Source organism: Ambystoma mexicanum, chromosome 3p (assembly GCF_040938575.1).
Source record: "Ambystoma mexicanum isolate Mex_15411 chromosome 3p, UKY_AmexF1_1, whole genome shotgun sequence".
NCBI classification, from domain to species: Eukaryota; Metazoa; Chordata; class Amphibia; order Caudata; family Ambystomatidae; genus Ambystoma; species Ambystoma mexicanum.
In genome coordinates, this window is record NC_090925.1 from 1,218,564,489 (window position 1) to 1,218,576,848 (window position 12,360).

Genomic DNA, 12,360 nt, shown 5'->3' on the forward strand with positions numbered 1-12,360 from the left:
GTGAAATGGTCAGGGGGTTTGGGGTTTATGAAAGCATGAACGGCACTGGGGAATCTGCAGGGCAGTTTGGGTGGTTACATTAAGGGAGGATGGGATTTCAAGTAGGGCGACTTGTGAGCAGGGAGAAAGAGCGGGGGATTGAAGTATCGGCACGGATGGGGGCAAGAGGAGAAGCAGAGTTCAGTAAAGTGGGGCAGGTTTTTTCATATGGTTCCCAATTTGTTATTTCTTTCACAAATGCAGCGGTGGTGTGGTGTTCTGGAGAAGAGAAGAACTGATCAGTTGCTTGAATTAAGGTGTTTATTAATGTTGGGGCATAAATGTTTTTGCATACAGTGGGTGTGGATTTTGGGTATGTTTTCTTAGGTGAATTGGGTTTTTGTGGGCTTAAGGGGAACGTTGGCTATTATTATTGGTTATATAGGTAGGGTGGCCAAGGCGGGCACAGGTCAATGGTCAGGTATGAAGGAAAAAGGGTATTTTTCATTTATTTATTTGTTTTTGTGGGGAACAAAGAGGGGATGGCCCTCAAGGTTGGGATAGGTAAGGGCACTGTCAATGAATGGAAGGAAGGGACAGGGCAGAAATGCTTATATTGGTTTCGAGGGCTGTTTGAAGCAGTGGTTTAAAAGAAATGAGAGGGGAAAATTATGGGGGAGATAGGGTGAGAAACAACAAAGTGTTTCAGTTTGGGAATTAAAAAACAAAAAAGGTACACAGGCTTTGGCATGCAACTAGGAGTGAATCAGGGAAAACAATGGTTGCATTTCACAAGCAAAATGGTGCAGGAATAGGTGGTCTCTGGGTGTCAGGATTTTAAGGAGGGGAGTGTTAAAAATAATAAAGAAATAAATGATACAATAATGAATAAAGAGAGGTTTGGGCGTGGGGCAGAAAGAACACCTCTGGGGAGGGTTTTTCTGAGTGCCAGGGACACGGTTCGTTAAATGATGCTTGATTGAAGCCAAAGGATTATTATTGTGGTAAGGAGGGTGTTTAGTACTGTTTGGACGGACAGGCTAGCCTGGGGTTACAAGATAGGGGAAGAGGTAGGGAAGAAGGAAGGGCTGTGGCTGCGGGAGAGGACATTGATAAAATTGGGAGAGATGTTAGGAAATGAAGGGGGAGGGAATATTGGAAGGGAGGGAATGGGGGATGTTTAACGGTTTGGTTAGTCTGTAAGGCTGGGGGGCATGGTTAGCAAAGTTTGTAAACTGAGGCCCGTTACATTAAATGAATCTATGTGATCACTGCGCTGCCCGTAACTGCGCCGACAAAAATGTCATCGCCAATTACAGCATGGAGCAGTGATCAGATAGATCACTTTGCTTGTGCCTCGGCCACCATTCCCCTACTCGACCACACCACCCTACTTACCCTACTGCGCACACCTCTGTGTGCGCTGCCGACTCTCCGCTATCCCTACAGGCGTCAGTTCCTGGGTCGGAGCTGACGCTGCAGGATGCTATTTTTTTTGTTCAACATTCTTGTCCCCAACTTACCACATTGGTAAGCAGGGGACACCCCTGCAACCCCTGACTCCCGTTACTGCGCCCAAAAAGAAAGGGGGACACACCCGCAACCCCCACTCTGCTTGGGCGCATTAATGGGAGTTGGTAAAACTAAATGCACCAAAGTAACCGTAACTGCGTAGTCACAGTTATGTGCATTTTCTATTAAAACAACCTTTTTCCACTAATGGCGAGTCTAAGTATTTTGTGCAGTTTAGCCCAAAGGTACAATCCAGAGTACTACACTTTGGGACCACAATACACTGATGCATACATGCATTTACTGTAAAGTAGCACTATGGAGTTTGCCAAGAGTGGGAGATAAAAAGAGGGGGGATGGTAGACGTGTGAAGTTAGACTGTTGATGGGACAATCACGTTTTTTATGCTTTGCTGAACTTAGGATGGCTAAACAATCACGGATACGGGCAGGGAAAGACTGCTAGAGAATGCTGGCTTAAACTAAGAGTACTCGGTCGCCTTTCCTGGGGAGGCTGAGGGTGGAACCAGCAGTTTTGTCATGTTATGTACAACTCTGTTCACTACATAGGTGCACCAAGGTGCAGAGTTCCTCAGAAGAAAACTAAACGTACACAACAAGAGAAAACTCAGAGGATCCTCTTTTTCGCACCTCGCCCCAAAAACCTGGAACAAACTACTAAAGAACATACAGAACACAAGAGATCACCTACAATTCAGGAAACTCCTCAAATCATGGATCCTCACCCCATAACCAGAAAGAATACCCATAAGGACATACAAAGTGGAACTAGGCCGAGAGAAGAACCTACCCCGATTCCCTAAATCATCAACCCTAATAAAATAAGGATATACAGATCTGTAACATGTCCACTTATTAATGAATAGACAAACCACATCGAATAATACCAAAGAACACCCACAGATCAATCAGAAGGGAGAGCAAGGTATGACCCAGCAATAGCACCTGGCCCACCTCGTAAACACGGGCAGCAATGAACCACCGACAGTAAATAGTTAGGAAGGAGCAGGGAACGATAATAAAACACCACTACCAAAGCAGGGATTATGCTCACCACCTGGGTGTACTAAGCTCAATAACTTAGCTGGAGAACAGCCTCACCACTGCCCTGAAACTAGACAGTCAGGAAAGGGAAGAGAAGAATATACCACTAATGGACTACCAACAGTAAATAGACAGAAAGGAGCTGATGAATGATAATATACCACCACTATCGAACTAGGGGGATAATGCTCGCCAAAACCTGGGGTACTAAGCCCAATTTATCTGCTGGAAACCAGCCACAGTATCACCCAGAAACTAGACAATCAGTAAACCAAGAGAAAGAATATACCTACCTAGTATGACAACCTGATACATAATACTAAATTACAAGTATTACCCACTAACCAAAACCTAACATTTCTGCATACTTAATTCACACAAAAACCCACACAACCACCTCTCACAGCAAACCGCACGGACTTCACTGCAACAACACATAGATCGCAACAGCAGCACGCGAGGATTCGCTTCAATCAGCACCCAGTTACCTGAGGGTTAGGTGCACGATACAAATAACAAACAAATACAAATATGCACACCCAAGCTCATTGCACAGTGAAAACCGAACTGAAGCTGCCAACAGTACACCACCTCTGCCCCAGGCCCCGCGCTGTACAAAGTACGGCACGATGGAGGGCCTGGGGGGTTAGGCGCAGGGTGGGGGAGACAAACGGCGCGAAAAGCAAGGGGAGGGGCAGCCAGGTGGTGCCCCCACCCCCAGCGTTGCCCAGGGAACCACAACAACAGGGATAGGTGTGAGAGGAAAGCAACAGTGGGGCAGGAGGAGGTCCGGCCCCCCAAAGGTACAACAAAGGAGAAGGGGAGTATAAGTACCCCCACAGAAAGCAAGAGAAGCACAAACCAGGTAAGGAGCTCACCTCATTCGGGCAAGCTCCTAGGGCCTGGAAAAGGGGGAGAAGAAAAGTGTTTGTTCTTTTCCCAGGGTCGTCCATTTCCCTCACCTCGGTCAGTTAAGCGGAAGGAAGTTGTGCGGAGGAACTGAAGAAAGAAGGAGAAGCGGTCTGCTCACCTCTGTCGGGTAAGCGGTAAGAAATTTCTTGCCAAGGGACTGTGCGAGCACCACTGTCAGTCGACGGAAGTAACTTTGCCGGTAACAGAAGAAGAAAGGAGTAGCGGCCAGCTCACCTCGTGCAAGTAACCGAAGGAAAAAGGCGTCTACCCAGCCGGCTGCCGAGGGGAGTTTCGCCGCCGAAGGAAGAACCAGTTGGAGACCCAGGACGTCGCCCGCTGACGAAGGAAGCAGCGGGAGGGCCGCGTCATCATGCCGCAGTGAGGAGACCGAGCTCCGCGGGGAGAGGCAGTCGGAAGATCGGGCATCGAGCGGCCACAACCAACGGAGCGGGAAGGAGGGGCCGCCCCGCCGACGGACACAAAACGAAACCATCCGCAACTGGTGCAGCCGTTGCCTGGTAGCCGCAAGCAGTGAACGTGTGAATCTCGCAAGCGGGGGCACGCCTACAGCAGACCAGGCACTGAGCTAAAGAGGCAGCTACCTGTTAGGGAGAATTCTCTGTTTAGGCTGAATTTCCTAACCTAGTGAGTCCCCCAGCAGCTTTGCTGGATTTTTGGGGTTTATGTTTTTCTCCTGCCAAGAGTGAGACTCTTTTACCCTCACTCTTGGGCATGATTTGAGTGTGTTTCTTTGAATCTAGATGTGTTTAATGGGCTATGGGGTCTTTTACCCCATAGGGCTTCATGTGTTTTTGTGATGTGTTACACAGCAAACTCAGTGCAGTAACACAGGGGTGTCATAGTGACCCCCCAGTATAGACTCCATACCCTGGGACTGACTTCTGTCTACCAGAGCATGTAAAGTCACCATTGACTTTACTAGTCTTAAATTCTGAACAGAACCAGTACAAACCATCATATTGTGGACGTACTGGCTGGGGCAATTCAATTGCCCCGGGGTCTGTTAGTCGAGGGGGCACGTCTCCGGCCCCCCTGATCGAGTTTTAGCTGGTGGCAGTGGATACTACTTTTTATATTCAACCGCAAATATTTTCCTATGGGATTTCCCATTGTTTTAGACTACTATCTTTATTTAGTTATTTACGGTAGCCTCGAACATACCGCCGGTTTATTTAATTAATATTAATTCTCCGGTTGGTATTTTTTGCCAAAACTTGATTCTAAAATGGCGTTTGTGTTCTCTTCTGTGACTCCAACCCAAGTCGAGCCCTTTGTTCCACTTTTTGGCGGGCTTCTCCGCAGAAGCCCTCCAAAGTGGTGCCAATCTGTCTGGGGTACTTAGGAGGGATGGAGGGGGATTTAGGCACCCTGGACTGAGTTGCCTAGGCAACTCAAGTCGCACTTGAGTGACAGCTAGGCTGAGTGAATGGGGGTTTTCTGCATAAAAGCAGGGCTTTGCGGACTGGAACTTCAGAAGTCGCCACAGGACCTTAGAATCCAACGAGGGAGAAGCTGAGCCGATTTACCACGACGACACCACCGGTGGAGCCCTGCTGGACCGTCTCACCACTTTTCCCAACGACAGAGGAGATCTCCCGCCGGAGAGTCTTCTTCCTTTGACTGGTGGGGATAACCAGTTTCACCATCTTTTCGCCTTCCCGACGTACCTCGTGGACGCCTTGCCTGTGCCAAGCACCCCGGCAACCGGGATACCACGTTGTACCACGACCGCGAATAAAAGGTACCACCTTTAACCGGAAAACTCTGCGGCTGGTTTCTTCCCTGGCAGTGCAACGACCTTCATCTTTCCTCCAAGTCGAGATATTCTCTTCCCCTGGACGACGACGCGACTTGCACCCACTGCCAGGAACAACTGCCACCGCTGGAGGATCCTTCCCACTTAAGGTACCGTGTCCCGCCTGGCTTCCCTTGCTACCAACTGTACGGGGTAAATTTAGCCCCCGGCTTTCGAACCTGGGTTAGCCTGGGACACCCTGGCTAAACTTTCCTGAGCCTCTCTAAACTCTTTTTGAACTCTGCAAAACTTTCTAAGCCTAGTGTAACTGTGTGATCTTGGGCGCATTTGTGCTCTGCTCTCTCTAAGAGTGGGCCCAGCCTTTGGACTTTGGCTCACCAGTGACTTTTGCTCTTCTGCCTTGCTAACAGTGTTCCTGAATCTTAGAGTGGTGTACCTTTCCATATTCTGTCTTTTCCCCTCCCTTTTTCACAAACTTATTGGAGTGCCATCTAGTTAAGCACTCACCTCTGTATGAAAATAAGTGGTGTTTTACTGAGACGTATCTGATAAGGAAAAAGGGGTGTATATATTACAATAGTAACTGTGTTTAGAATATTTTACAACAAGAGTGCTGGAGTGTTTCAAACAGTGTGTTTTTAAATAAATAATTATATACTTTGATACCAAAGCTCTGGTCAGTGTTTGCTTGTATTGGTGTGTCTGAGTGCCTATTGTGTATACTTTGCATACTGCCTAACTCTTCTTGAGAGAAGTCTGACTGCTCAGCCACCGCTACCAGGTAAATCTGGGTGGTACAGACTGCTACCAAGTGGGTTTACTGCTAACACCTGTAGTCCTAAATCTTTTGCAGTGGTCCCCAAGGGAACTGCACAGGTTTCTGCCTAACACTACCCAATAATTTTTGTGGCACCACGGCGAGCCTAAATGCAAAGGCACCTAGAGGAGCAATAAGAAGTCGCCGACATAGCTCAGTTGGGAGAGCTTTAAACTGAAGATCAAAAGGTCTCCGGTTCGCTCCCGACAAGGGGATGTTTTAAGCCAATCGATGTGGCACAGTCAGTAAGAGTGGTGCCTTGTACCTGAAAGGTTGGGGGCGCAAACCAATCCTCCAACCTGAAAATTCTGGCAGCTTTGTGACCAGAAAATTACAATTTTGCATAAGAAACCCATAAAAATAGAGGAAGGGAAGCAAACACGATACAAGTGTTTATTGCAGCAGGAAGGAAGACTTTCAAAGAATGGCAGATGAAAGAGCAAGAAGAGCACAAGAATTCAGCGAATGGGCCAGAAGGGCTGAAAGAGAGTATGGAGCCCAATGGGTCCTGGATGTCATGCAAAAGTAGGAGAGGGAAAAGGTAATGTCGCCTTTGCTGATAGAGGAGTCCAGCGGCAGTGAAGGAGAGGACGCATTACCACAAGGACAGAAGAGGGGGAGAGATGAGCCAAGGATGACCAAGGAGCAGACGGAGGTGCCCAGGAAGCGTTAAAGAAAACAAAAAAAGTACTGTGAAAATTGATGATAAAATTGGGAGAAAGATTGTAAAAATGTTGAAATCTTGCATCACAGTTCAGGGTAAGTCGCCCAGAACCAGTGGTGGGAGAGGGAAGAAGCATAAAAAGCAAAAGGGAGGAACAAGGGTTTGTTACATCAGACACAGAAAGCAGTGAGGATGAAGAGAGGGACCACTTGCAGGCGTGGGTGAAATGGAAGGGAGTAGTGAGCAAGGAAAAGCGGAAGGGCGCGGGGTTGGAGGGAGCAGGTAAAGGTCAAGGGGCGGGGTCCCCGCAGCACAGGGGATACCAGCTGTTCCAGGTCCACAAGGGGTATCGCCGGGGTCCATCCCCCAGGGGACGATACCCAACCCACCTGGGGCGCCCGCAGGGCTCACACCTTTAGCAATGACTGGGGGCAGTCCCAGCAGGAACAGCAGGCAAGGAGGGTGAGCCAGCCATGACGAAGTATGGCAGGCCCACGATTGGAAAGGACGCACAAGGCCAGACCATGAAGGCACAGTCATGGTACATTAATGAAAAAGAGAAGGAAAAAATATGGAGAAAGGAGTTTATAGAAATGTTTTCACTATTAGAATGCCAAAAGGAGGGGAAGGAATGTATCAATAGAGGATATGAAAGATGAGAAAGGCTTATTAAGGAGAACAACAGTAGCAAGGAATTTTGATAACTGGATGGCAGCTTTTCAAATAATGTCCACTATTATACTGCAGAAATACCCAGACGACGGGGTACCTTTGGTCACATACCAGCAGAGAGTGTTGAAGGTGTACAAAGCATTTGGGGGCGGGGGGGGAGTATGGAAAGAGTATGATCACGAATTTAGAAAAGAAATTGATTGCTTCCCAGATATAGGATGGGATGAGGAAAACTTTAACCTGTACATATTCAATGTATTAAAAGAAAAATGGGACACCAGGGAGCAAAGTTCGGGAGGACAAGAAGTTCAGGGGGATTTGGTTTTGGGGCAATATTGGATAGAGAGTGGTGCGCAGAAAAGTGGCCAGAAACATGGCAGGAGGCAGCATGGACTAGTAACATCACACTGCTGGAGTTTTTTCCAATCTGGGTAGATCTGTGCGCATGGGAGACAGAGCTAAATAACAAGGAATTAAAGGTTGGGTCAGACAACATGGCAGTGGTATACGTGTTAAATAAAGGAAGTGCAGCATGCCCGCTGGTATTGGAATTAATGAGGGCAATCACATTGGAATGTCTAACGTGTGCATAAGGGCGAGGCATATCGCCGGAGAATCAAATGTGGTCGCTGACGCCTTGTCTCGTTTTCAGTGGGACAGGTTCAGAGAGCTGAGGCGGATGCAAAAAGGATAAAAACGCCCACACCAAAAAAGGCATGGGTTTCATTGAGAGCGCTGGAGGAAAAACTGTTAACTACAAAGTTAACTCAGAAAAGGAGGAAAGGCCACAGGAACAAGGACGGGTGATAGAAAAATTGGCCAGGAACGCCCTAACATACAAAACGGGTAAGCAGTACAAAAGGCATGTGAATAATGTGTTAGCAGTAAAAGATGTGGGGGAAATTACAATTGCCAAAATGTGTGATTTCTTGGAAAAAGCATTTGCCCAGGGTAAAAGGAAAAGCTGGGCAGCAGCGCATTTGTCTGCGGTCGCATATACCACAAAGGTGGCCGGGGTGACGGACCAACGAATAGCCCACGGATAAAATATGCAATGAAGGGTTGGGCGAAATTGGAAGGAAAGAAACCAGGCAGCAGAAGACCATTGAATTTTGGGAAAGTGGTAATACTGTTACAGTTATTGCATAGCACATGTAGCAGCAGTTATGAGGCAATGCTGTTCAGGGCAGCTTTTGCGCTTGCTTACTATGGGGCTTTTAGGATTGGGGAGCTAGTAGCTCGCAACACGGTAGCAGGGGACGGACTGGCGAGAAGCGACGTCAGCATAGGGTCCAAAGGTATGTCAATACTGCTGAGGAAATCAATGACGGACCAGGCGGGGATGGGGAGAGCACTAGAGCTTAATTGCATCAAAGAGAAGGACCATTGTCCCAGATGCATCACCCAGGAATTTCTAGAGATACGGCCGGAAGTCGGGGGGCAGTTACTGATACACAGGGACGGCAGGGCGCTCAGCAGGTATCAGTTCCAAGCAGTGCTAAAGGAAACAATAGCAAAAGCAGGGTGGGATGCAGCGGAGTTTGGGACCCACTCTTTCAGAATAGGGGCAGCCACGTCAACATGGGCCGGAGGCCGGGGAGCAAAAGGGGTGAAGAAGATTGGGGGGGGTGGAGGTCACAATGCTTCAAAAAATACGTAAGAGAAGAATTGATATGAACCTCTCTCCCATTCACCCATGCTGATACGAGCCCCTACAAGTCGGCATGGATAGTTGGGCATTCCTTTGTGACCTGGGCAGGCAGGTGGATCGAGGAGGTCAAAGAGGGACTGCATTTTAAGAAGACAATAACGTCCTGGTGGGGCCTACCAGGAATGCACTGGGAAGACATGCACGACAGGTTGTCGGACCTGATCGCGTTCAGGGACCCACCCGAGTACCTGGTAATACACCTGGGGGGAAATGACCTGGTCAGCACAAATAGGGGGGAATTGACGCGCAACATTTGTGAGTCCCTGAGGGCCATATCACACTGCTGGTGGAAAACTGAAATTTTCATGTCTGAGATAATAACGAGCAGAGTCTAGTATGGGGCGCAGAGGAGGCAGGCCATCGAAACTGCAAAGAAAAAGCTAAACAAAGCGGTGGAAAGATACTGTAGGAGTACGGGGCTCCAGTTTATAAAACACGGCTTGTCGCAGAACAACCCAGAGATGTTTCACCAAGATGGCATACATCTGTCCAACAAAGGGATGGGAGTGTTTTCAGATAACATTTTTAGGGTCCTGGCAGAGCAGGGATGCAGGTAGGAGCGCTATTGGGGGGACCCGAGCGGCCGAGGCAACACCCACTCAGGTGTAGCGGGACGTGTCTAGGAACGATGCCCTAGGGTAACGAAGACTAGCCGAGGAGAAGGCTGGGCATCTCCAATCCCTGGACACGAAGTGCCCAAAAGCAAGTTGGTGATATTTTCTGTTTGTGATATTGTGTGGTGTTATTTTCTGTAGAAAATAAAAAACCCTACGGCCTATAATTTTTCCACAAACAAAACTGTCAGTCATGTTATTTCCATAGCCAGGGTAGAAGGAGCAAGAGCAAGGGGGAGCCCACACTACTCAGCCTATGCCTCAGGCCCCGTGCTGTACAAAGTACGGCACGATGGAGGGCCTGGGGGGGTTGGGTGGCACCCCCACCCCCAGCGTTGCCCAGGGAACCACAACAACAACAGGGATAGGTGTGAGAGGAAAGCAACAGGGGGGGGCAGGAGGAAGTTCACCCCCCCAAAAGGTACAACAAAGGAGAAGGGGAGTATAAGTACCCCCACAGAAAGCAAGAGAAGCACAAACCCTCACCTCATTCGGGTAAGCTCCTAGGGCCTGGAAAAGGGGGAGAAGAAAACGTTTTTGCCACCGAACCCACCCTGCAAAAAAGCAAAGAAAGGAGAAATAAGGAGGAACCGGAATGCCGAGTACTTTCTTCGGTACACGGTAGAAGAAAGTCATAGGCGGCGGCACGTGTCCGGGAACGGATGCCCTAGGGTAACGAAGACTAGCCGAGGAGAAGGCTGGGCATCTCCAATCCCTGGACACAAAGTGCCCAAAAGCAAATTGGTGATATTTCTGTTTGTGATATTGTATGGTGTTATTTTCTGTAGAAAATAAAAAAGCCTACGGCCTATAATTTTTCCACAAACAAAACTGTAAGTCATGTTATTTCTATAGCCAGGGTAGAAGGAGCAAGGGGGAGCCCACACTACTCAGCCTATCACTTTCCTACGCCCTCTTCACCCACTAAGCCACCCCCCCAACCTTTTGTTTACAGATCCGCTTGAGCGCCTGGAGACCAACTCCGTTGGTGACAGTGCGCTATATAAATACCTTTAACATTAGCATATGTACTCCCCCATGCTCTAACACAGCTCATACTTCCTATGTCATGTGCAACACCTTGAGCTTGTCCGGACGTTTTACCTTTGCATGCTGGGACTTCATATAATGGGCAAAATAAGCCTACAAGTCCCACAATCCAAAGTGACAAGGCAGCACTGGCTAAATGTCACACGACATGACACACAGCCACGTGGCCGCAGTGCCATCTTCTCGAATGACATAGTGCATGGCGTCTCCCTCATGCGTTGGCATGTAGATTATGTACAACAAATATCACAAAATCCTTGTAACTGACACAACGCAACTGGTGCTCGCCTGCCCCAAACTCTTTCGCGCAATAATCTGTTCAATAGATACGAGCTGCTGCTCCGTGTTCTGGACAAAAACAGCTCAACACACTGGCGGTTTTAATAACCACGCGGGCAGCTCCCAATGTTAAACGACAACTTTTTGCACGCGTTCTGCATGCTCTGTGCAATCACCTTATATAATGCGCAAAGGTGTGCACTACTCTGTGCACCACGTTACGCACACACCTCTCCGCGCAATGGGCAGAGCTCCATGCACCACGCTACGCTCACGGTGCCTCGTGCAGTGTACAGTGGAGCTCTGTGCAGAACCACTGCACAGTACCATGCCCCCTGCTTAACTTTAAAGGAAAATAAATGTTTTTTTACCTCCTGGGGTAGTTGAGAAGAGAGTCCCTCCTGGCGTCGAACTGTAACAGTCTGGCAGCTGAGATAAATCTTTCAAGAAACAAACTTTGGTGGGTATAGGGCGGCCACCGCTCGACTCGCAGCTTGTAGCCGACATGTCGATAACTTTCCTGTCCGGGTGCAAAATCGTATGCAAAAAAAACAATATGTTGTGCACAATAAGCGTGCGCCCTTGTGTAACACGCCGTAGCCCTTCGCTGTGAACTGGATGTTGTTGACGTGCAGAGCAGGAGCACAGGAACTGCCCTCAGCCTGGCAGTCCCTCCCTCCCTGGCCGACGGGCACCACGTGCTCTGCTGATTGCTTCTCCTGCGTGTTGTCCTGAGCCGAGAAGGAATTTCCTGGCTGGGAGTGTCAGCTGCCGCGTAGCTGCACCGACCGACAACCGAGATCACGCACATGTTTTCGCGAAGAAAACATCGGACAGGGGCGCTCTCAGAGTTATAATAGACCTTAACTATGTTAGCTAACGTCTGCATTTTTGGTTACTTTTTTAGGGAGGGTCCCCTCACACTAACAAGCTCATGCTGATACAACTCCTTTTTTTCCATTCAAATACATTGTCCTGAAGTGATACTTTGAGGGGCAGTGCAGAAAATATTCATTTTTTCCCACTGAAAAAGAGGGTAACATGCAGGTTTTACCCTCCTAATGAGTGTCCTATCTTCCCTTCTTCCAGAAATCCGAGCAGTGGTGCCAATGCCGACGGTTAGAGCTCAAAAGAACGATGGCGGAGGAAAGCTGAGCTATTAGCAGCAGCCTAAGATAAGACGTGGAGCTAACGGTGTGCTGGCCACAATGCGAGGTAAGATAGTGGTGTTTAAAGGTCCCTCCCTCTTTCTGTATCACGATTTTGGCTCAGGTGTAATCTGAGCTGTCAGCAGAGAAAGTGAACACAT

General features: G+C 48.5%; 1 protein-coding gene across 1 annotated transcript in view; it reads right to left on the bottom strand.

Moving 5' to 3' along the window:
* Positions 1-11,878, bottom strand: part of EIF4EBP3 (eukaryotic translation initiation factor 4E binding protein 3) — a 106,500-nt gene extending 94,622 nt beyond the window's left edge. The window contains exon 1 of the mRNA XM_069652663.1: positions 11,423-11,878. Within this exon, the coding sequence (XP_069508764.1) occupies positions 11,423-11,558 (136 nt within the window). The 5' untranslated portion in view covers positions 11,559-11,878. The remainder of the gene's footprint in view (positions 1-11,422) is intronic.
* Positions 11,879-12,360: the final 482 nt, after the last annotated feature.